At 35.3% G+C, this 23096-nt stretch overlaps 1 protein-coding gene and 1 long non-coding RNA gene across 2 annotated transcripts in view; one reads left to right on the plus strand and one right to left on the minus strand.

Annotated features, from left to right (window-relative positions):
• Positions 1-11650, plus strand: part of LOC129256748 (atrial natriuretic peptide receptor 2-like) — a 30834-nt gene extending 19184 nt beyond the window's left edge. The window contains exons 9-12 of the mRNA XM_054894916.2: positions 978-1152; positions 1841-1939; positions 2349-2440; positions 7442-11650. Of these exons, the coding sequence (XP_054750891.1) occupies positions 978-1152; positions 1841-1939; positions 2349-2440; positions 7442-7534 (459 nt within the window). The 3' untranslated portion in view covers positions 7535-11650. The remainder of the gene's footprint in view (positions 1-977; positions 1153-1840; positions 1940-2348; positions 2441-7441) is intronic.
• Positions 11651-12343: 693 nt separating this feature from the next.
• On the minus strand, positions 12344-16422 carry LOC129256194 (uncharacterized). The gene is made up of 3 exons (XR_010293169.1): positions 16048-16422; positions 14833-14959; positions 12344-14288 (listed from the first exon to the last, which is right to left on the minus strand). It is a non-coding gene; the product is annotated as an uncharacterized LOC129256194 (long non-coding RNA).
• Between the last annotated feature and the right edge of the window lie 6674 nt (positions 16423-23096).

Consider the following 23096-nt stretch of genomic DNA (forward strand, 5'->3'; position numbering starts at 1 on the left):
TCAATATCGTCACAATTTTTAGTGGAAATTGCTATTGCTTCCATTATTGCTTTATTTACCTAATTCATTAACTCGATTATCAACTTAAAATTTCGTTAATCTTTAGCTTGTTCACATTCTCCCTGCATGCTGATAGTTTATTATATATGAAATAACAAACGTCATTGCAATACATTTTGTTAATAGTACACACTAGTCGGATTACTTTACAATCCTCAAATTGCATCGAAATGAATGGATGAGCTATTTTCTGTAATTATGCTCGTGATAAAGCATGCAATTTATCAAAGCAGATATTTTTGTCACTGTATATATAGAGGACGTTGTGGCTGTTGTTAGCTAATATATCGTCAAAGCTAGAGGAATTATTAGTGAAATTTTTTTTGTCCAAAATGTATTTGAAATGAATACCTACTAGTATTCTATTTCATCTTTGTCCTGATTATTCGATGTCTATTCTAATGAAAATTACCCCCTTTGCGCAAAATGAATTATATTAAATGATTTGGGGTGCCTCTTATAACACAAGTTCAAATTTGTATTTATATAAGCATAATTGGGGCGATTATTTACTTCAATGAAAATTCTCAAATCATAGCTGAGCCCCCCCCCCCCCCCCCCACAACTCCCTTAAAATTGTGTCTATAATTTTTATAAATTGCTCATGATTTATAATCCTCCGGAGCCATATAATTGTTGCTTATATTGACTTTGGTTGATTATGAGAACTGAAATATGCTGCTTTATCATAACTCATGTTCTAATGATATACAAAAAATTGATAAACTAAATTTACGTCGACTACTAAATCTTGTTTTTGTGCGATCGGTTTTATTAAAAGACAGGTTTACTTCAAATATTTAAAACTTGTTCACATAAATTTTATTACGGACATCTCTTGGGGGACCCCCCCCCCATTTTTTGTGTTGTGATTTATGTTACATATCGATTGATGTATTTTACCTTTATCAATTAAGGTTGAGACGATCGGGGATGCTTACATGTGTGTATCGGGCCTCCCAATTCGTAATGGTGACTTCCATGCCCGAGAAATTGCCCGTATGTCCCTTGCCCTCCTTCATGAAATAACATCATTTAGGATCAGGCATAGACCAGAGGAGAGACTTCGTCTCAGAATTGGAGTACACACAGGTTAGTATCCTCCAGTAAAAACCAGATGCAGGGGTAGTGTCTCATTTTAGTTCATGTTTTACCCAATTCAGCTGACATTAGTTGATATAGGCTTAAACGCAAGGTTTAAAAAAATGAATGAAACTATGAAATATTTTTTTTTTAATGTAAAAAACAAGAATAACCCAATTATATTTTGAAAATCCTTGAAAACCTATAATCTACTTCTACAAAACTGTTTAAATTATATGAAAACCTACAAACTATTGTATTTTTAGAAATGCATGTTAAACGCGATTTTTCTTAACCAACGGTTGGTAGGTTCACATGTTAACCGACCTGTTAGGTTGTAAAAAAAATTATGAGAGTCTTTGATGGTCCGCGTTAAATAGTATTGTGTCTTGTCTTTGTTATTTTCTTATTAGAATGGCATATCGAAGATTTTTTTCAAGGGTCTTTAATCTAATATAATTTTAGGAGGAAACCTTTCCAAATGTTGTGTCTATATTCTGTAATGTATCTGCTTACCAATTATTCGTGTCGTCTCACAAAATGTCCCTTCCAAGATTGTGTCCTTCTGTATCAACTGGTTTTATTCAAACTTATGCAGAAATCATGTTTAAGATATCATAAACTTTATGAGGATTTTAACTTTACTTTAAAAATATCATGATTAATTATGATCACCAAATGTAATATTGCTTTACAGGCCCAGTTGTAGCTGGTGTAGTTGGTTTAAAGATGCCTCGATATTGTCTCTTTGGAGATACCGTCAATACAGCATCTAGAATGGAATCTAACGGAGAAGGTATGCTAATTAAGCTCTAATGTTTATTCTGTACTAAGATGACACATTCCAAGTGTTATTCTAGTTATTACTATCCAATTGACCTCGCTCCATGGCAGGTGATTATGGTAGGTGTTAGGTTTTTACATATACCGTTTTATTGTAATGTTACACAAACAGAGTATTGGGCAATTGCAGTATTTTACCAATTTAACGATGGTCGATCTTTTAGAAATATTCATTTAAATCTGAGTTTTCTACCTTTGAACTTTTTAAGTTAGAATGCGTTATTTTGAATTAATTGTTAATGCCGAAAAAAAATCTCCACTGACTGTTATAGCATTGTCTTAGATATTCGAAGTGAATTCAATCATGTGCGTATAGTGAAGAGCGTGGTCATTGTTTCTATTCTTTGGTTTATTCTTTTTAGCAATGAAGATCCACGTCAGTCAACAGACTAAGAAGATACTAGAATTATTCGGAACTTTCATCTTAGAACTAAGAGGAGAAGTTGAGATGAAGGTAAGTTCGAACTAGAGAATACTATAGGAACAATATCCTACTTCCTTCATTTCACCTACACTAGTTTTCACGCCTACCATGACCCTTAACTCAATTCTAAAACATTTACCCATTTCTTGATTATAGTCCTCATCCTCGCCCTTAACTTAACTCTCTGTACCTTATCCTACCTTAATTATAATAATGAAAATAATTATAGAAACAAATAATAGTAATAATAATAATAAGTGGGTGCACCCACTGATCAGTAAATATCAATCTTAGTCACGAACCCTTTTTATGAGGCCTCCATCAATTTCTAGCTTATCCGCTCACGATGGCGGTCTCCTGCGTTCATTAGTTAATGTTGTTTTGTTTTATTATTATTGTAAAGTGAAGTATAAGCTCACACCATTTATGGGTTTTGATTATGTATTATGATTATATTGTAATGACTATACATTATGGATTATTTTGTATATTGTAAACAATGTAAATACTTTTGATAATGTATTATTGTGAACGCATAAATAAAAAATAAAACAAACAAACAACGAACGAAGAAAAAGAAGAAGATAAATATGCAACATTCATTATAAAGCGCTTAATACAATGTTTCTAAGCGCTGCATACTATTACCCCGGCTTTAGCACGGCTACCCTGACGGCTCGATCATTCAAGGAATTCCTTCCTACCGTGTACCAATTTACTATGGGTGTTTCATAAAGCTGTTCGTAAGTTAAAGGGATGGTCCGGGCTGAAAATATTTATATCTTAATACATAGAGTAGAATTCACTGAGCAAAATGCCAAACATTTCATCAAAATCGGATAACAAATAATAAAGTTATTAAAGTTTAACATTTAGCAGTATATTGTGAAAACAGTCGTCATGAATATTCATTAGGTGGGCTGATGATGTCACATCTCCACTTTCCGTTTTCTTATGTTATTACATAAAATCATATTTTTTTTAATTATTTCATACTTGTGTAAATAATGTCTCCCTTATAATGAAATAAGTTGCAGCAATAAATATCTAACGCACTAAATCAGTTGTCAATCCAATTTTTCTAGTTCTTGGAGGAGGAAAAAATGAATAAACTTAATTTCACATAATAAAATACAAAAGAACAAGTGGAGATGTGACATCATCAGCCCACCTAATGAATATTCATGACGACTGTTTTCACAAAATATTGCTAAACTTTAATATTCAATAACTTTGTTATTTGTTATCCGATTTTGATGAAATTTTCGGCATTTTGCTCAGTGGATTCTACTCTATTTATTAAACTATACATACTTCCAGCCCCTTCCCTTTAAGAGCGACTACTGGTGATCCTTTCTTGTGGTAAATGGTATATTCATTGCAGTGGCGTAGCTACGGGGGGGGGGGGGGGCTGGGGGGCACGTGCCCCCCCCCCCCCCCTGAAAAAAATTGGCAGAGCAAAAAAAAAAAAGGGAGAAAGAAGAAAAGAAAAAGGGAAAAGAAGGAGAAAGACAAGAAAAAAAGAAGATGAAAATAAGAGGAGTGAATGAAATAATATGAGGGGAAGACTTGCAAAAAAAAAAAATCTTTCATGTTACTATATAAAATTTTTGCTTGCGCTTCGCGCCAGAACTGCCTGTTCGATGAGATTCGTATCTTGCTCAATAGGCTGATCATGGAGCAAGTTTTGAAGTCAATATACAAAACATATTTTAGCTCTAGGACATCGAGCTTTCATTTTTTTTTCATTTACAAATTTAAATGCTCTGTAAAATGTCCGCTTTATGGTCTACATATCAGCACTTTAAGCTCACGCTGCGTGGTCACATTGTTTGATTTGCCAAGTTCCTATTGTCTACGTGTATTCCATAAAGTTCTATTAAACAAATGTATTCAGAATGCCTAGATTCTTTATTTAAAATGTCCTTAAATTATCCAGTTTCACATCAGAATATAAATAACTGTCTGCTCACGCTTCACGATCGCATTATTAATGATACCCAATTAAATATATATCCTATTTATGATTTACAAAATATGAATAGAGTGTCCCGCTTTTAGGTCTAAAGTCTCAATTTTCTTCCTTTAGCGCTTTGCGCTCGCATCAATTGTTTAGTTACATACCTATCCCATTTATTAATACAAAAAGTGCTTAGAATTACAATTTTTAGGTCGGAATGTCAAAAAAGAAATTGCTCGCGCTTCGCGCTCCCATTATTGAAATATATACCGTCTTCGTGGGAACTGTAAGCAGTCCTTAACAGGTCCCTTTTCGATAATGCTAGAACAGTTAATATAAATTTCTGCTCGCGCTTGTCGTTCGCAGTAATCATCTAGTTACATACGAATCTTGTTCAGGATCAGATAACATTGCCCAGAATATTAAATTTTCAGGACAAAATACATGAAATTAAAAAAAAAAATCGCTCGCGCTGCGCGCTTGCGCTTTTTATAAGGCTTATGAGACTAGTTCATGTTTATGTTGTTTTATAAGAGTAAAACTAAGAAGTGACTGATCGGGGAAAATATAGGTGAAGATAATTTCGGGCCCCGTCCCCTATTGGCGAAAGTCGGATCCGCCCTTGTGACACATACACACCGGAAAAAATGGTGCCCCCCTGAAAAAGCAAGGGCCCCCCAGTGCCCCCCCCCCCCCAGGAAACAAATCCTAGCTACGCCACTGATTCATTGGCGACGGTTTAGCGCGTAAGAAATGATCGCCAGTCGTTCTTAAAGTCGCTCTTAACTTACGAACAGCTTTATGAAACGGCCCCTGGGTGGAGAGTGGACCTTGTGGTTCAAATTCCGGAGACTTATCCACTGAGTCACAACCCCTCTGTAACCTTATCCCTGATTATAACCTTTTTATCCGCGCTCTTAATTTAAGTCTTAAACTTATATACTCTCTGAATGATTGTCATCCTCATCATCGCCCTTATCTTATTCTAGAATCTTTACCTATACCTTGATTTAAACCCACCCTAGCTCAATACATCCTTAAAATAAGTGCCCAATTTTTAACCAGCACTGGTTAAAATACTGTCCACACAAATATTTGTTAAAATTTCCCCAAGTGTTGGTGAATCAGTTGCTTTGAAGTTGGGCAAGTCTGAACTCTCCAGTATGTACGTCAAATTGCTGGTTATTTAATACACAGTAACTCGCTTTTAACTGATTTTCCTTTACGGGCTAGCTAAATCTCAAACTACTAATCACCTGAGTAGACATTATAATATCGGTCACAATAGTATGACCACGCCCTAGCCACCAGCTACCCGTGGGTATCAGTTCTATACCAACCTGAGAATATGTTGAATCATTGTTTTTTTTTTTCATTCTGGGTAGTGCATTTAAACTATAATAATTTCATTATGGTTAGAGAAGTTATAAGATCTTGCATTCCGTCGAAGACAATTTTCAAAGCTTTTGTGAACAGATGTTTAGGAAATTATTTTAATTGCAGTTTTATTTTTCTTGAGAAAATGCAAATAATATATAATGAAAATGCAAAAACAAAAATGCTCAACTAAACTTCCCCCAACTTTGGTATGACAACAGAGGTGAACAATTCTAATTAGTAAATAGTAATGATGATCTTGACAAAATTACCCCACTATTAGATGCCAAATGATATTTACCCATCTACGGGGGGAAACGTTCCAAACTCTTATTAACACATGGTGTTTTTGAAATATTGTCCAACATTTGAGTAAATATAATCACACAATAATGGTTAATAATGAATGAAATGTGTAATTATTTCCCGTGGTTATGATGGATTTTTTTTACCAACCACCAATTAACCAACTTTCTTAGAGTGTAGTTATGGATCCATCATTTACACTTTTTAACGTCACTCTCATTCTCATCGTCATTTTATCCTTAAACCCTTCAAATATTAATTTACATCCTATCCTCTGACTCTCATTCTCATAACCCTCGCCATCACCCTTATAAACCATTATCCACATGCGACATAACCTCAAATGATTTATTTCAGTGTCTCCTAATTTATTGCTTCACACTAGAATATAATATTTTTAAGATGACTTTCACCATGTTCACCGTGTCGCCCCTACAGTGGTGCTAAAAAAATAGTGAACCCCACCAGAAAATGAACATACTTTAAGTGTTTTAGTTTTCCAGTGTTTTAGATATTTATCAGTTGGTAAAATATACATTAAATAAAGTTTGTTTCTCTGGGCTCGCCGAATATTGTGTTGTTGTCTCCATTCAACACTCAGCATGAAGGAGTGCATTTTCTAGTGGGGTTCACAAACTTTTTAGCACCACTGTATTATTGGATCTCTTTATAATCAAATCATTTACACCTATAGTGAATCAGAAAAACTTGACACTTTAATCAAAATTTGACAATTTATTGAAAGTCCGTGTCGCAAATACATTACATGTACATTGTATTAGTCCTGCAAGAATATCTGTAATCATTTAAATACATTGATTTATTCATGTATTTCACCTCCCTGTTATCCATGCGTAAACATCAACTACATAAAATTGTGTGAAATTGTTCTGAAGACGACACTTTATCATGATATAATGAAATAATTTTTGTTCCAGATATGTTTTTTTATCAATTGGCGGTTTTTTAGGTGAAATGATTTGCTCAGACTCACTTGGTGTGTGTATAAACCTTTATCACCTCAAAATGATGTTGTATGTTCTTGTAATTTCATATCTAATGTATATGAAATGGGATTTTTCTAAATTTAACATGCCTTGGAAAAAATAAAAACAAAAAACGGTCAAACTGACGGCTAACACTTTCATTGATAAAGTAATTACTAATTAGTCGATGATTATCCCATTACTACGTTGAATGCAAATTGTAAACCGAATAAACTCGATTTAGTCTTTTTCTTTCAAATTTGCAGACTACGTTACATAATGGAGATGGTACATTTTTATGTTATTGTTTAAAAACAAAACTAGGATTTAAATGCTTTATATACCTAAACTCCCTACATATTATGATTTCTTACACAACTGTAATGATTTTTCTCATTTTAGGGGAAAGGAACTCAGACAACTTTCTGGTTGAAGGGGGAGCTGAAGGGACAAAATGGCATCTGCGATCTCAAATATCAAGAGATTACAGTGTGACGTCATGGCGTGGACTGCTAACTGCGCGCATAATATCTTCCTATTTAATCCAGCACATAGCCTGACACACTTGGGACAGAGCAGTGAGAGCACCGCTCATCCATAGCCAGATCAATAGAAATTTAGGTTTGAAAATGCTTCCGACGATTTATCGCTTCTGTGATTCATGTGAAACTGTAAAAATTGCGAAGAAATTGCCTGTGTGTTATTTCCATACTTTATGAATACATCAATAGAAATTAGATATTTATTTCAAAAGTGTAAAGCAGTAATTTTGTTCCTTGTGGAATAAGGTTGCAATAGATATTAATGTTCAGAAATGTTTATAGGGAATGTCCCATTAACAGGGATATCATCAACATTAAGCACAAAATATTGACCAATATCATTTCTTGCAAATTTTTTTATTTTTGGTGACTGATAATTTATATGTCGTTTATTAATGAATGTGACGTTGAAAAATGATAATAAATAAGTTCCAATGAAAGGGCTAAATAATTTATAATGTAAGGGGTAAAATCATGCTTTATCTATATGACTTGCGTATTCTGTATCGTAATAGAGGGGACATTGTGTGAAACATTTTGTCACCGAAATTAAGTAAGTAGTTCAAAATTAAAACAATTGTAAGAATAAAGATAATCATCACACCACACTGTCAAATTGAGAATGCTGCATTTACGTGAAAACCCATTACGCTTCTATAAAAACATATATGAAAATATTATAGAGAGTATCATGTTGATAATAAAAGAATTATCGTATTCATTGATAAATTTTCTATCGGTACTACCATAATGAATATGTATCGCTTTATGTTGTTTAAATATTTGTATGATGTGTTTTGACAAGAAACTTCTTTTGGCGAGTATTATAATGCTTTAGTTTAGTATAGGTGATATACTCCCTTATAATGGTACTTGGTAAACATGGACATTTTCAAGTTTGAGTTCATATTCAACTGTTACGGTTTCTTGTTATTGTTGTTTATAGTTTTTCTTCTGTTTATGTTGCATTATGAATGAGTATGAATGTGTAATTGACTTTTGATTCATGTCAAATAGTTCATACATTGTTGCCCCTAAGTGATTCATTTTCACAAAATGATGTATACAAAGCTTTTTTTCTCTCTCTGTCTCTCACTCAAAACAAATTATTATAGTTGTCTAAGCCTTATGTGCAAAAATGTGTACGATTGCATACACTTTACGGCAGTTTTGACCAAAATGTGTACAATATCAAGGAAGTGCATCGTCATTGATGCCAAATTGTGAATACTGTGTAAAAATATATATGGACTTGTATTGTTATGACACAAATTAATAGAATGCATTTTGTATTGTAGCAATGGTATATAACATTGGCTAAGCTGTACGGTGTTCCTGTTTTTCCCATAGGATTTTTGAGCAATTAAGGGAGGAATAATGTATCGGTTTGTATATGCAAGAAGCAAAATCGACTTGGAACAAGCTTTAATTGAAATAAGTTGCATGTCTTCAAAGTTTATCATACTCAGCGCTATATAAGGCTTTTTTCATGTGTATATTCCGTCCTCCCTGTAATATGTTATACATGTATATCGCAGGTATTATAATCACGTTTAACAATTTAGATTCTCGAGGTTGTGACGATTAAGGATTGAATAACATGCAAACTTTCGAGCGTTTCAGGTTTAAGCTGAAATGATTTTGTAGCCTCAAATGTTAACAAAATAATCATGAATGAAACTTTTTGCGATATTCACAATTACGTCATATCAAACGCTGCAAATACAATTGCTTTATTCAGTCGTAGGCTATAGTGGAAAGTACAAATTTGTAATGTTTTTTTTAATTGTATATAGGCCTAATGATATCTTTATATGGCCTATATCTCTGATCACGTTCATTGTATGGATGAATAGTTAGTCCACTATGATATTATATTTCTTCCCGTTTTCTCAGAGCAATTCATTATAGATAATTGCTGACATGATATTTGGCAAGTGCTTAGAAAAAACACAAGTTGTGCGCTTTACGTTCTACTCCTACTTTATTTTTGCTAAAGGTCAAGTCCACCCCAGGAAAATGCTGACCTGAATAAATAGAGAAAAATCAAAGTAGCATAGTGCTGAAAATTTCATCAAAATCGGATGTAAAGTAAGAAAGTTATGACATTTTAAAGTTTCGCTTATTTTTCACAAAACAGTGATATACACAACTAGGTGAGTCAGTCGATGATGTCCATCACTTACTATTTCTTTTGTTTTTTATTGTTTGAATTATACAATATTTCATTTTTTATAGATTTGACAATAAGGACCAACTTGACTGAACCATATAGTATTAAACAATGCTAATTCCACATGTTCAGGGAGGAATTAATCGTTGTATCACTTGACAAAGAGGAGAAAATTAGAATATTTCATATTTCATATAATAAAATACAAAAGAAATAGTGAGTGGATGACGTCAAAGTCTCCTCATTTGCATACCAGCCAGGATGTGCATATAACTGTTTTGTGAAATTAAGCGAAACTTTTGAAATGTCATAACTTTTCTAAATTTACATCAGATTTTGATGAAATTGTCAGTGTTATGTCTGATGGATTTTTCTCTTTTTATTCAAATCAACATTTTGTTGGGGTGGACTTGTCTTTTAAAACACTGTTGTCGATCGTCTTGTTGGACCATATAATGTAATCAGCACATTGAATGAAATATTTAAAAGCATGCTATAATCGCATCTTTGAGCAGTTTGTAAATGAAAACCTAATATTGCAATTAAAACAGTTGCACCCCATACGATTATCATCGATTGATGATAATGTTAAAGGGAATAGTAAAGAGAAATTGAGTATTGTTCCAGTCAATGTATCATTGTTCAGTTTAAATGTTTTATTTTTAACTTTATGTTTGATCATTAGAAGGAAGAGCAAGTTGACAAGATATCCTGTGGTTGGGCAGGATGGGCAAGTTTGTAATTGATCTAAATAATGGCAGAAAAATTATGGCTCATTAAAATTAATGGCTTTCAAATCATGTCTTGATATTTCAAATACAATTTCCCTTTGCAATATTCTCCTTTCTTTTTAAACGTTGCATTCAGATTCAATTATTTTCATTTTTTTTTTTTTGCATAACACGTGAATGTAAAAAAAAAACTATTGATTTATATTAATGAGTCAATTACATAAATGCCTTGCAATGTAGATCTAAATCTAAATGAGTTTATATGCTATATGATCAGAAGTCATTTAGAATAATTGAGAGTAAGTTTACCCCCACCATGAATTTGATAATTTCTGAGTTCTTCCTTTACAGAATATTAATATATTCATCTTGCAAAAGCTTGTTAAAACAGGGAGAAAAGCAATGATTTAAAGAATTATAGCCTGTTCTAAATTATGTATTTTTGGTTCATAAATTAATATTTGTAGATGCAAAATTCGAGCTGACATGAGTATAAACGTCCTCGTATACATATATCAATTGTAAATATGTAATCTTTATGTAAAAGGGAGGGGTACTGATATTTATTTAACATTATATGTGTATGTATATGTATATATTTTATATGTATAGATATGATTATGGAATTCGAGTGAAAATAGTTGAGCGTTACTGTGAACAAATTTCATTTTTTTTTTGCAGAAATCCTATTCCTTCCGTACTTTCTATTGCAATCAAAATGTAAATCAGTATCTGCAATTTGAGGGGATAGATAGTATGATTACGATTAAAATATGGTAGCAGTAGATTGTCTTGTAATGATTAAATTGTTACCTGTAATCTTGTTCAAACTGCTTAGGGCAGTACTTTGGTTGGGAAACTTCCATTATTATTATTTTTAAAAGCTTTAAATGTCTTGGAGACTGTTTGTAAATTAAAGAAGGCATCATGAGGAGAAGGAAATTAACAATCTGAGGTCTCCACAACTCATACATCTAATTTTTAATTGCATTTGTGATTGATTTTATCTTCTTTCAGTTTTAAGAAATGATTTTATAAATTTGTTTTAGCGGAGTTATAGTTATGGTGCAAATAAAGGTAAAGTACACATGCTTAACCGACACTCGTGTTATGGACAAGTATTCAAATATATATATATATATATACCAACTGGTTTTGGAAAATACTATGTGCGTGCCTCATTATTCATTTATTGTGTAAGCTACGTATATATTCTTTCCACATCAGTGTGTTCATTTGGGACCAATTTGTAGACATTACTGTAATTATGCGAACACAAAGGCATGCGCCTATTCTGGGGGGGGGGGGCTCGAGGCCCGGGCCCCGGGTAGGCGAAAAGGGGGCGCCAAAAATAGGAAGAAAAGAGAGAAAAAGAAAAGAAGGAGAAAAAAGGAGGGAAATAAGAAGAGAAAGAGAAAAGGGGGAAAGAAAGGGAGAAGGAAAAAAAAAAGAGGGAAGGGACTGCCGAATTGATTTTCAACCTAGGGTGCGCCGAATTGATGTCCAACATAGGGGCACCGAATTAATGTTCGACCTAGGGGCGCCGAATTGATGTTCAACCGAGGGGGCGCCGAATTGATATTCGACCGTGAGCGGCCAAATTGAAGTTCGACATAGTTGCGCCGAATTGATGTCTGACCTAGGGGCACCGAATATGTATACCTACATGTATATAGGGGCGCCAAATTGTTGATCGACATAGGGGGCGCCGATTCGATGTTCAACCGAGGGGGGCGCCGAATTGATGTTCGACCGAGAGCGGCCAAATTTAAGTTCGACATAGGGGCGCCGAATCGATGTTCGACCTAGGGGCGCCGAATTGATGTTCGACATAAGGGGAGCCGAATTGATGTTCGACCAGGGGGGTGAAACTCCGCTTCTGCATCCGGTCAGAATTGAAGAAAATTTCGGAGGGTCAAAAGTGCACACTGCTCCCATTTTTCGTATACAAGCCTATGGACACCGCCACTGTTTTGGTACACCAGCGAAATGAAGGCGTGGTCACGGAACGTCCTTCGCGCATAGCGTAAAAATATGTAAATTAGTATTTTGTCACTAATTAGCATAATGCGCGACCTGATTAATATCGTTTATGGTGTCTGTCAGTGATTACATCATGTCAGATCATTCGTTTTTTTCCTCCTCAGAGTTTTATTATTCATCTATTTTAATGATCTATTTGTTATTGCTTGTTACGATTATTACTGTATCTTTGCTTTGTTTTAGCTGCAAATGGCCAGGATCTTTGCTAAAAAATATTACAGAGGAGGTTCCCAAAGAAAATGTTGCCATATACGATGACATCTCTTTAAGTTTCTGGAACCCTTTTTTCTTTTTATTGCAGAAAACGAAATGAACCTCTTTTCATAATATAAACAAAGATAATAACAAATCAAATTCTTTTCCATAATTGTAGTCTCCAATATAAGTCCTATTATGAATAGCAGTCCTCGGAGCACTTAATTTTAAATGGCGACTTCTATGTCAAACATCAATAATCATGACCTAGGTATATACCATATTTTAGGGGGGAGGGGGTTCTCAAAATTAAATAGGCAAGAGAGCAAACCGATCGTAGGCTATTTCTTTTTTTATTTTCAACTGAAAATGAATCTGGTGTAATTTTCATTTGGAAAGAAAAAATGAATTTTATATGCAGGTTTAAAAAATTTGGAGAAATAATTAGCCCCCCCCCCCCCCGTTATGAACAGTAAGGTCTTATAATTGCTTCTTTCAAAACAAACTGAACTTTCACCCCCCCCCCAATCTCTCTCTCTTTCTGTCTGTCTCTCTCTCTCTCAGAAACTGACATAACTATATGCATACAAGCAAATAATTCTCCTGTCATTTACTTTCTTTCCCATTCTTATCCTTATTTTTCTTGAATAATATTTTAATTGACTGCTGTTTGATCTCATGTAACAGTGGCATCATCACATTTCAGTACAGTGCAACATCTTGTGCCATTTGTGCATAACAGCTCAGAAGCAATACATCATCACAATTAATTGATAAATGAAAATTACCAAGATAAAAAAATTCAATTCAAAATTAACATGTTTATTAAGGAATCCATTTTCTAAAACATTGACATTAACATAAAAATAATAATTAGCATCTACCAAGCATTAAATTGTATTTTAAAAAGTGAAGGCAATGCATAGCTAAAAATGGCTGTTACTGGGTAAGGGTAGTATGGGGTGGGTATATAAATGTACAAAAATAGGATTAAGTACATTTTTCTACATTGCACAATGTTTGTTAAAATTTCATTCAAAGGATCTCGATGAGCCTATAGTTAATATTCCATAAAAGAGCATAAAAACCTTTGATATTCGTTTATTTTCTTCCACAAAAGTTTGCCACTCAAAAAAATTGGTAAATTCCTTTCAAATTTGCTGACAAGAAATAGTCTACTGATGTGAGAGCACTCCTCATAAGGGGGGGGGGGGGGGTGGGACACAATGCCAGAATCCTAAAGAGTGCCTTCCCCAATCAATACATTAGCGAATCATTAACAAAATTTGATTTGTCTACTGTCACTGTGGTTAGAATTCAATCTATTTTTGAAATATAGTCTATTTATATATTATTGCAGTGGTAACCCATTTCACATTTTTTTTAAATGAAGATAACAATAAATGCAACTTAATAACCCTACATAATTTATGAAGACTTGCAGTGGCGTACCGTGGGTCACGGCATCGAGGGGGGCACCAGCAAAAATTTTGAGACCGTTTCATATCTCTTCTTGGCACTTATGTTGTGATACCAGTACTTAAACAGCTTAGGAAGTGGGAAACCTGCATGGTAAAAAAGAGAAAAGAACATAATAAGCTGTAAATTATTTTTACTCATCTAGTCCAGTTTAGTAAAAAAAAAGATGTAAACTCTATTTTATATCTTCAGTGATAAAACAAGTTTAGCACATGCAGTCACTTTCGTCCCACATCCAGATAAATTCATATATCAATATAACTATCTACAGTATGTTTCGAAAATAAAGAGTGCAAATTAATTCAAATATTTATCAGAATTTTGTGATAACTGTTAATATCTTGGTTTTTTTATGCAAATGCATGTATAGACAGGAGATATGGATAATTAGTATGCAGTGTTAGAAATGGAAATACTGGTGAATCTGAATTCAAACAAATATTAACTCACAATGGAACTTTAACATTACATGATATCGCATCATGTTTCAGCACAATTGGCCATAGCCCACCCCCTCCCAAAAAAGGGGAAATATTCATTTATTTGGTTTTATTTTTTTATTTTTTTTTTTTTTTGGGGGGGGTGATGAGCTTAGATACAGCCTGTATATTATCAAAACAGTAAGCATACCTTGCAATTTTTCCATTCAGATATCCTGTTCCTCATTAGATTGTAACTAACACTTGCTGATCGGCATGGTTCTCAATTTTGTACTTCTGACTAGGTGTGAGCTGCTAAGAACTTGGTCCCATTGGATCTGCAATTGACAATTTAGATTTGAGAGTTTTAGAGATAAATAAAATTACTCTTCTTAAACAATATTTTTAAAAATCTCTAGCTGCCCATATCCCAGGTCTATGAATGAATATTCCAAACTAGAACAAAAAAGTTATCTGGACCCGAAACTTCATTCTCTATCACATAGAGGCATAGGCTTACCTCACTCTGTTTATAAAAGTAAAATGATTCCAACCACATATTTCTACAGCTGTATATAGCTGAATCTGGTCTATGCTGGGCCTGTATAACTTAAGAATCACATCACATTTGAATGAAGTAAACACTAAGAACGTTTTCAAATTACCACCCCAGGCCGGGCCCAGGGTATCCTGTTCAAATAGACTTGATTTAGGTCTAGGGTAGGCTACGCCATTTCATTCAAATCTAAGACTAAGACAAGTAACACTTAACATAACAGACATTAATGCTAAGTCAATCGTATTTCAACACTGATTATTCTGAAGTAAAGCGTTCCTGAATAAAAGAAACTGCTGAGAATTATACTTATTCATATGAAGATGAAATAGAGGGGACGGACTAGGCCTAAACTTCAACTTTCAAGCTTGAAGTTTGGGCCTAGTCCGTCCCCGCTATTTTCATACCCCATGACTACATCGACAATCTCGCTAGCCGGCTAGCACCGGCGATATCAAAGGCCGGATCCCCCTCTGACCATATCCCTACATTGACCTAAATTTGAATAGGCCTAAAATCGACAGTTTGTCGTTACTAAAAAACAGGAGGTCGGAAACAAGTCCACATCTACCCCTGATAATTGTCTAATCACAATAAAACTGAAATAAAGGTTTACTTTGGACCTACATGAAGCATTCCGATGAATGTCTAGATCTACGACAAACTATAGTCTATAGACCCCTAGTCCTAGATATAGTATTTTTGAGAAACTCAATGATCACACGTACACGTACACTTATTTGGAAGTCAGGCAAAAGAAATATTGAAATTGAGGTTTACATAGTGCGTAATACAGGATGAGCCCCGAACCCCGGCAAACACATTACAATTTGCAAGTGAGATCAAAACATGAAAATGAGCCTAACTTACTTTTATTCCTATGGAATGTCATTAGAATAGTATTGATGTTCCCTCCAAGATTTTCCGCTCCAATGAAGTTCACTCAGAAACCATGATTTCGAACATCAATTCTATAAACAGTTAATTAGTCTAGCTATTTCGTTTCAGAAACTTCAAATTCGCAGAGTCCAAAAGAACGACACTTCGCACAGATATCGTAGGGAATTGTGGGACGGAAAAAAATGTTTAATGCATGAGAACATGAATAAAACATTAGCGTTTAATCCAATCATACAAGTGCATTATGCGTATTTTGACGTCATTCTCATGAATAAAACATTGACCCTCCAAAATCATCCTTCAAATTGTCCGCCGGCAGCCATGTTGGCTATGTACAAAACCTATGGGAAATAAAAACGCGCGGAAAGAGTTCCCTCTCTAGCTCCCTTCGGGAGCTTATACGTAAGATCGTATCTCTGTGTGTTCGACATAAGGGCGTGAATTTGATGTTTGACCGGGGCACCAAATTTATGTTTCACATGAGGGCGGGGGCGCTAAATTGACCTGAAACAATGGGCGCCAAATCGATGTTCGACCGGGCGCGCCCAATTTGACCTGAAATGAAGGAGCACCAAACTTACCTTAATCTCGTTGGGGAGGAGGGGGGTGCCAAACTGATTTTTGACCGGGGGCGCCAATTCACTTTTCACATGGGTTTGGTGCTCGCATCAATAGCATATTTAGATGTCATCCTGTTCATGATTACAAATAGTGCTTATAAATATACAAATTTTAGGTCAGAATATCAAAAAAATTAGCTCACGCTTCGCGCTCGCATCAATTATTTAGGAAGATACCCATCCTTGTCATCGGTTACAAATAGTGCTTAGAATGTCAAGTTTTGCGTCTGAAATTAAAAGAATCTGCAGCTCGCGCTTTGCGCTTGCATAAAATGTTGAGATAGATACCCATCCTGTTCTTGATTACCAAAAGTGCTTCTATATAGACTTTCCAAATTTGAGGTCTGAATATCACAAATTTTCAGCTCGCGTTTCGCGCTCTCATCAATTGTTTAGATATAGGTCTACGTATTCCCATCATGTTCACGGTTACAAAAAGTGCTTAGAATATCCGATAGGGAAACATTATAGATGAAAATATTTTTCCACCCCCCCCCCCCCCCCATTAGCGAAAGCTGGATCTGCCCCTGGTAAACAAATGTCAGTTCCCGATCATATAATAATAGGGCCTTCTCTGATAAGAAGTTAAAATAAACCAAATCCCCGAAGTGCTTAAAATTCTATGCTTTCAGCTGGGGGCAGTTTCATAAAGCTGATAAAGTTAAAAGCAACTTTAACAGCGACTGGTGATCCTTTCTTGTGGTAAATTATATTGACCATTGAATGTTCATTGGTAATTATCAAGAGCGTAAGAAATGTCCACCAGTCGTTCTTAAAGTCGCTGTTAGTTTACTACAGCTTTATTAAACACCCACCTGGGCAGCGTTTCATCAATATTTTTGTCCGACAAGTTGTCAGATCTGACATCTTTCCTAGATTTTGATTGGCTGAGAGGTGTTACTGTGGTAACTGTCTGATAAAACAAGTCCTTTCATGAAACGCTTCCCTGGTCGCACTTTAATATTTTTCAAAAAGTGGTATTACAACATATTCATGAATATTTTTTTCATGAACACGTTAAAAAAGTGGTCTTCGATTGCCTTTTTCACGTGATTATGAAATAAGATATTAAGCCACATAAAGTTTGCCTGGCGGGGGAGGGGGCGCCATTTTCCGAAAAGTTCACAGGGGCGCAAAACTTAGGTCGGGCCCCCGGGGTGCCAAATCCTGGATACGCGCCTGAAAAGAGTGATGATATAATGATGATCAATACATTAAACAAATATATCGGGCTTTGAGAAAGTATAGTGGAATTATTTATCCGAGGTTGGTCTGGCAATTACTATTTTTTCCCGAGGGGCGAAGCCCCGAGGGAAATATAGTAGTTTTGCCAGTCCAACCGAGGATTAATAATTCCCACTATGCTTTCGAATGAAACGCCTGATATATTTGCTTTATATCCTACTTTTAATAATTTATAACCAAAATCAAAATCTATGCGCTGAGTATGCAAAGTCCTGTTGAATTACCTACTTTTCTCCGAGCCACCGCGCCCAGCGGAACGCAGATTAGTGTCTGCGCTGACGCATCGCGCTGGACTTGCGCGCCCGGGAGAGAGAGAGCGCGCAAGCCGGTGCGCCGAGATATCCAGTTTTGTGAAATAATGACGTCAGAATATTGGTATATCCAAAAATATATCGAGGTCTGACGTCACGCAACATCATAGTTGAAATATATTCGGTCACATGATGCTACTTGAACCAATCACTATACAGGATTTACTCTATGTAGGATATAATTTATATTGTATAGGTCTACCATGTCTACTGCCAAAATATGCACACCTGGTGGATGTTTCATAAAGCTGTTCGTAAGATAAAGGACAAACCCACCTCAACAAAAAGTTGCTTTGAATTAAAAGAGAAAAGTCCAACAAGCATAACACTGAAAATTTCATCAAAATCGGATGTAAAATAAGAAATTTAGGACATTTCAAAGTTTCGCTTAATTTCATAAAACAGTTATATGCACATCCTTGTCGGTATGCAAATGAAGATGCTGATGACATCATCCACTCACTATTTCTTTTGTATTTTATTATATCAAATATTTCAATTTTCTCCTCTTTGTCAAGTGAATCAACGAATAATTCCTCCCTGAACATATGGCTCAGTCAAGTTGGTCCTTATTTTCAAATCTATAAAAAATGAAATATTGTATAATTCAAAAAACAAAAGAAAATGAGTGAGGGACATCATCGACTGTCTCATTTGCATGTCACTGAGAGTTGCATATCACTGTTTTGTGAAAAATAAGCGAAACTTTGAAATGTCATAACTTTTTTATTTTACATCAGATTTTGATGAAATTGTCAGCATTATGCTAGTTTGATTTTTCTCTATTTATTCAAATCAAAATTTTTCTGGGGTGGACTTGACCTTTAAGAGCGACTTTAAGAAGGACTGGTGGACTAGCGACTTTAAGAAGGACTGGTGATCGTTGCTATTGGTACATGGTATATTCATTGGCGATGGCTTAGCGCGTAAAGAGGCCGGGGGTCACTCTCCACATGGACTGCTACCCACCCGTGTCCGACGACCTCAGAAATGCACCCTAAACGGCGTAACTACATTAACTAAATTTGCAACCCTAAATGGCGTAACCCATGAGAAAAGCCACCCTAAGTGGCGTTAACAGGGAAAAGCCCCTAATTCGATACCCTAAGTGGCGTAATCATATCAAAATCAACCCGGGAAATCAATTAATTTGATACCATACTGATTACTGATGTTAAATTTATGTTACATACAACAGGTATAAATTCCCGGCATTTTTTTTTTATTATTGCAAGTAAGGCCAGCATAATTTACTCTCAATAACACCCCTCTTAGCCACTTTGAATGGTGACCCGACAATTGCTCCGCCGACATCTGCTCCGCCGACAATTGCTACGCAAAATAAGACAATTGCTCCGCCGACAATTGCTCCGGACAATTGCTCTGCCGACAGTTGCTCCGTCGACACTTGCTCCGCCGATATGTGCACCGTCGACACTTGCTCCGCCGATATTTGCTCCGCCGACATTTGCTCCGCCGACATCTGCTCCGCCGAAAATTGCTCCGCCGACAATTGCTCCGCCGATAATTGCTCCGCCGACATCTGCTCCGATTATACGACAATTGCTCCGCGATAATTGCTCCGCCGATATTTGCTCCGCCGAAAATTGCTCCGATTATACGGCAATTGCTCCGCGACAATTGCTCCGCCGTTATTTGCTCCGCCGACATCTGCTCCGATTATACGACAATTGCATGAACATCTTATTTCTCCAAGTTGGTCTATGTTAAATGATAAGAAATTCATCCTGATACAAATTGTTTTGTCGTTGTTTTGTTCTTGTTATTCGTTAATGTTTTATTTATTTTATTCTCCCCCTATCATCACAGCTTTCTGCTTAAAAAACAAAACAAATCCCTGCCGCTGCCACTTGACAAATTGTAACGGAGAAGGGGAATGACACACTCCACTCCCCATTGTAATTGTGAATCTGGATTTTTGTTCATATATTATTATCATTGGTTTCACTCCGGTCTTGAGCGGGGAGAGAATTTGGGGGGGGGGGGTGCAGGACACAATATCTCTTCTGCTTTCCAGCAACTTATACACCATACATTCGCGCGGGCTCTCTCTATCTCTCTTTCTCGTTTTGTTCTTTCACGTTGTTTATTTTTATTGATGACCGCTTGATTTATTGTATATTTATCAGTATTATAATTATTAATATTTTTATCAATAATTTTCATTTACGTCTTCGGCCTTATCTACCCTTGCACTTTTTTTCCTTCAATTTGTTTCAAACGAAAGTATGATCATCACTGGCGTACAGATGGGGGAGGGGCGTGCTAGGGGTCACGGATCCCCCCATTCTCCCTACCAATGAAAAAAAAAGAATAAAGGAAAGGAAAATAAATGTCATCCTTGTCTCGCCCCCTCCATTTTTTGTTGTTGGCTCATTACGCTACTGGTGAGTTACTATAAAACTAGACTTCGGTTGTATTTTTGTTCTATTCTGTGCAATAGCGACAATATAAATATATCATAATAAATGAATATATGTATGTATCTCTCTCATTACGTCTAAACAAATAATGTTATTTTTAAAAGACAATAATATATATACCAGCAATAATATAGTTACAAATTCATGAAACCCAATACGCATCTCACTGAATTTATAATGCGAGCACAAAGCACGAGCTGTTATTGACATGGAAAGGGGACATTTATACGCCTTTTTTAAATTGTAAACATGAAGCATATCTCGGGGGGGGGGGAGATATCTCGTAAAAGAAATGAGAGCACGATGCGTTAATTGAATATTTTTGATATATTTACCAGAGTTACAATTCTATATATTTCTTTTTCTTTATGTTATTTCTTTCGACAAACTGTAATTGAAGTATTGAAGAGTATATATGCTGTTATGCCTGCTGATTATGATAGAATGTGGATTATTTTGCTGATTCATTAGATCTTAACATGTGTTCTTTAAATTTTGTAATTTGGGTACATGTTAGAAACACAGGCATTGTGCATTCAGATGCACATTGTGGAAATGAGATTCAGTATTCCTTGCAGCTAAGAAAGGTTTTGAAAATGACACTACTCTCAATTACATGTATACTGTGTCCATAGTTGTGAGTGTGTGAAAATGAAGGTGTTTGCAGTCATTAAAGTGTAGTTTTGGTTGGAAAACGTTAATAAAACTGTCGAGAACGTACAGTCTTCATGATTTCATTTATCTCATGTTCTGATCAGTGAATCAAATAAAAAAATTATAATGACAAGAACTTGTTAAGTTTATCCTTCTATTTCAATCCCATGAATAAACAGAAATCGCGATATTCAGAAATATTAAGTCATACACCTCCTTTTTTCCTCAAGCTCTCACTCACTCCCCCTCTTTCTCTCTCTCTCTCTCTCTTTCCCTCCATAACCCTTTTCACAATCATTTTTGTTTGATTTCCGCATAAGCAAAACGACGACGACAATGATAATGATGGTGATGATGAAGATGCTGATAATGATGCTGATGATGATAATGGTGGTACAATGATAATGATAATAAGTACATGAACACACGTTTTCTTCTCATATAGTTCATTCTTGGAAAATACATAGGCGGCCATATACACATGAAGGTATATCATTTATAGAAGAAAATCTTGTTTGATTGATTTTTTTTCATTTTTTGAAACTACGTGTAAAATTATATCCCCCATCAACAACAAATTGTTACTTACATTATAACATCATAATGAATATAATTCGACTATTGGCGGACCATATTTAGATTTAGATTAAGATTTATTCATTTTCCGTTCACAAAGCACAACAAAATCAAAGTAACAATACATAGTCAAATTTAAAGTACAATATAATCGGAATAATGCATAAGAATTAGAACGTACAAACAATGAGAACTAATGCGAACTAAAGTAACCTTGACTAATAACTATATAAAACAGAACATATGGATTTTATTTTTTGATTATTTTTAAAAATTTAATTATCCTTTTTCTATCAGTGAAGAAAACAATCATGATCAACATAAAACAAAAAAGCAACTCACTATTATATACAGTATTATCATAATCTAAAAACCTACGGTGTGTATGACATGATGTGGATGTGGAGACCAGACTGAGAGCACTGTGTACGAGAGGATATGGAAACCAGAGTGGAGGGTTGTGCCGAGAAGGTGACACGACATGTAGCCTTTCACAAGTTGGTATTTTCTTGAATATTAATTTTTACTTACTGAATGTCTTGGTCATGTTTGTGTGGCACAAAATTTGCCGACAGTAAACATTTTGCGTGACTACAGTACAGGTTTTCGACAAAATAAGGTGGGGTATACCGTTGAATTTCACCTGGAGCAAATGTCTCCACTTCGGAGCATATTTCGCCAGTCTGAGCGATTTTGACGCTAAGAATGGGGTATGTCTAATTTGTTTCTACTGTTATAACATGGAGCTATATGGTTATAATAATTACATGAAAACGCGTTTTTTTATATTTTAATCGCCAGGCACGTAATAAAACTTACACAAATGCTCCCCCCCCCCCCCCACCATGAATAAGCATTAAGAATATCTATCCCTCCTTTGTGCTTACCCATTTTTTTCTATTTCTTTCTATATGCATGTTTTAGGGGCCGCGGAGCTGGGGGGCTTTAGCCCCCCAATTTTCCAAAGCCGTGTACAAAAAACGTAAGAATTACCATATGATTGTGATTTTTAGCATGGACAGCCCCCACTTTTGACTCAGCCCTCACTTTGAAAACCGTTTCGCGGCCCCTGTGTATGACATGTAATATCATGCAAGCATAGTTTAAGTTTACTTTGTAAATTCATGGAGCTATGCTCCATGGTAAATTGACGCCTTCAGCCTGTGCTA

Source organism: Lytechinus pictus, chromosome 3 (assembly GCF_037042905.1).
Source record: "Lytechinus pictus isolate F3 Inbred chromosome 3, Lp3.0, whole genome shotgun sequence".
Taxonomy (NCBI): domain Eukaryota; kingdom Metazoa; phylum Echinodermata; class Echinoidea; order Temnopleuroida; family Toxopneustidae; genus Lytechinus; species Lytechinus pictus.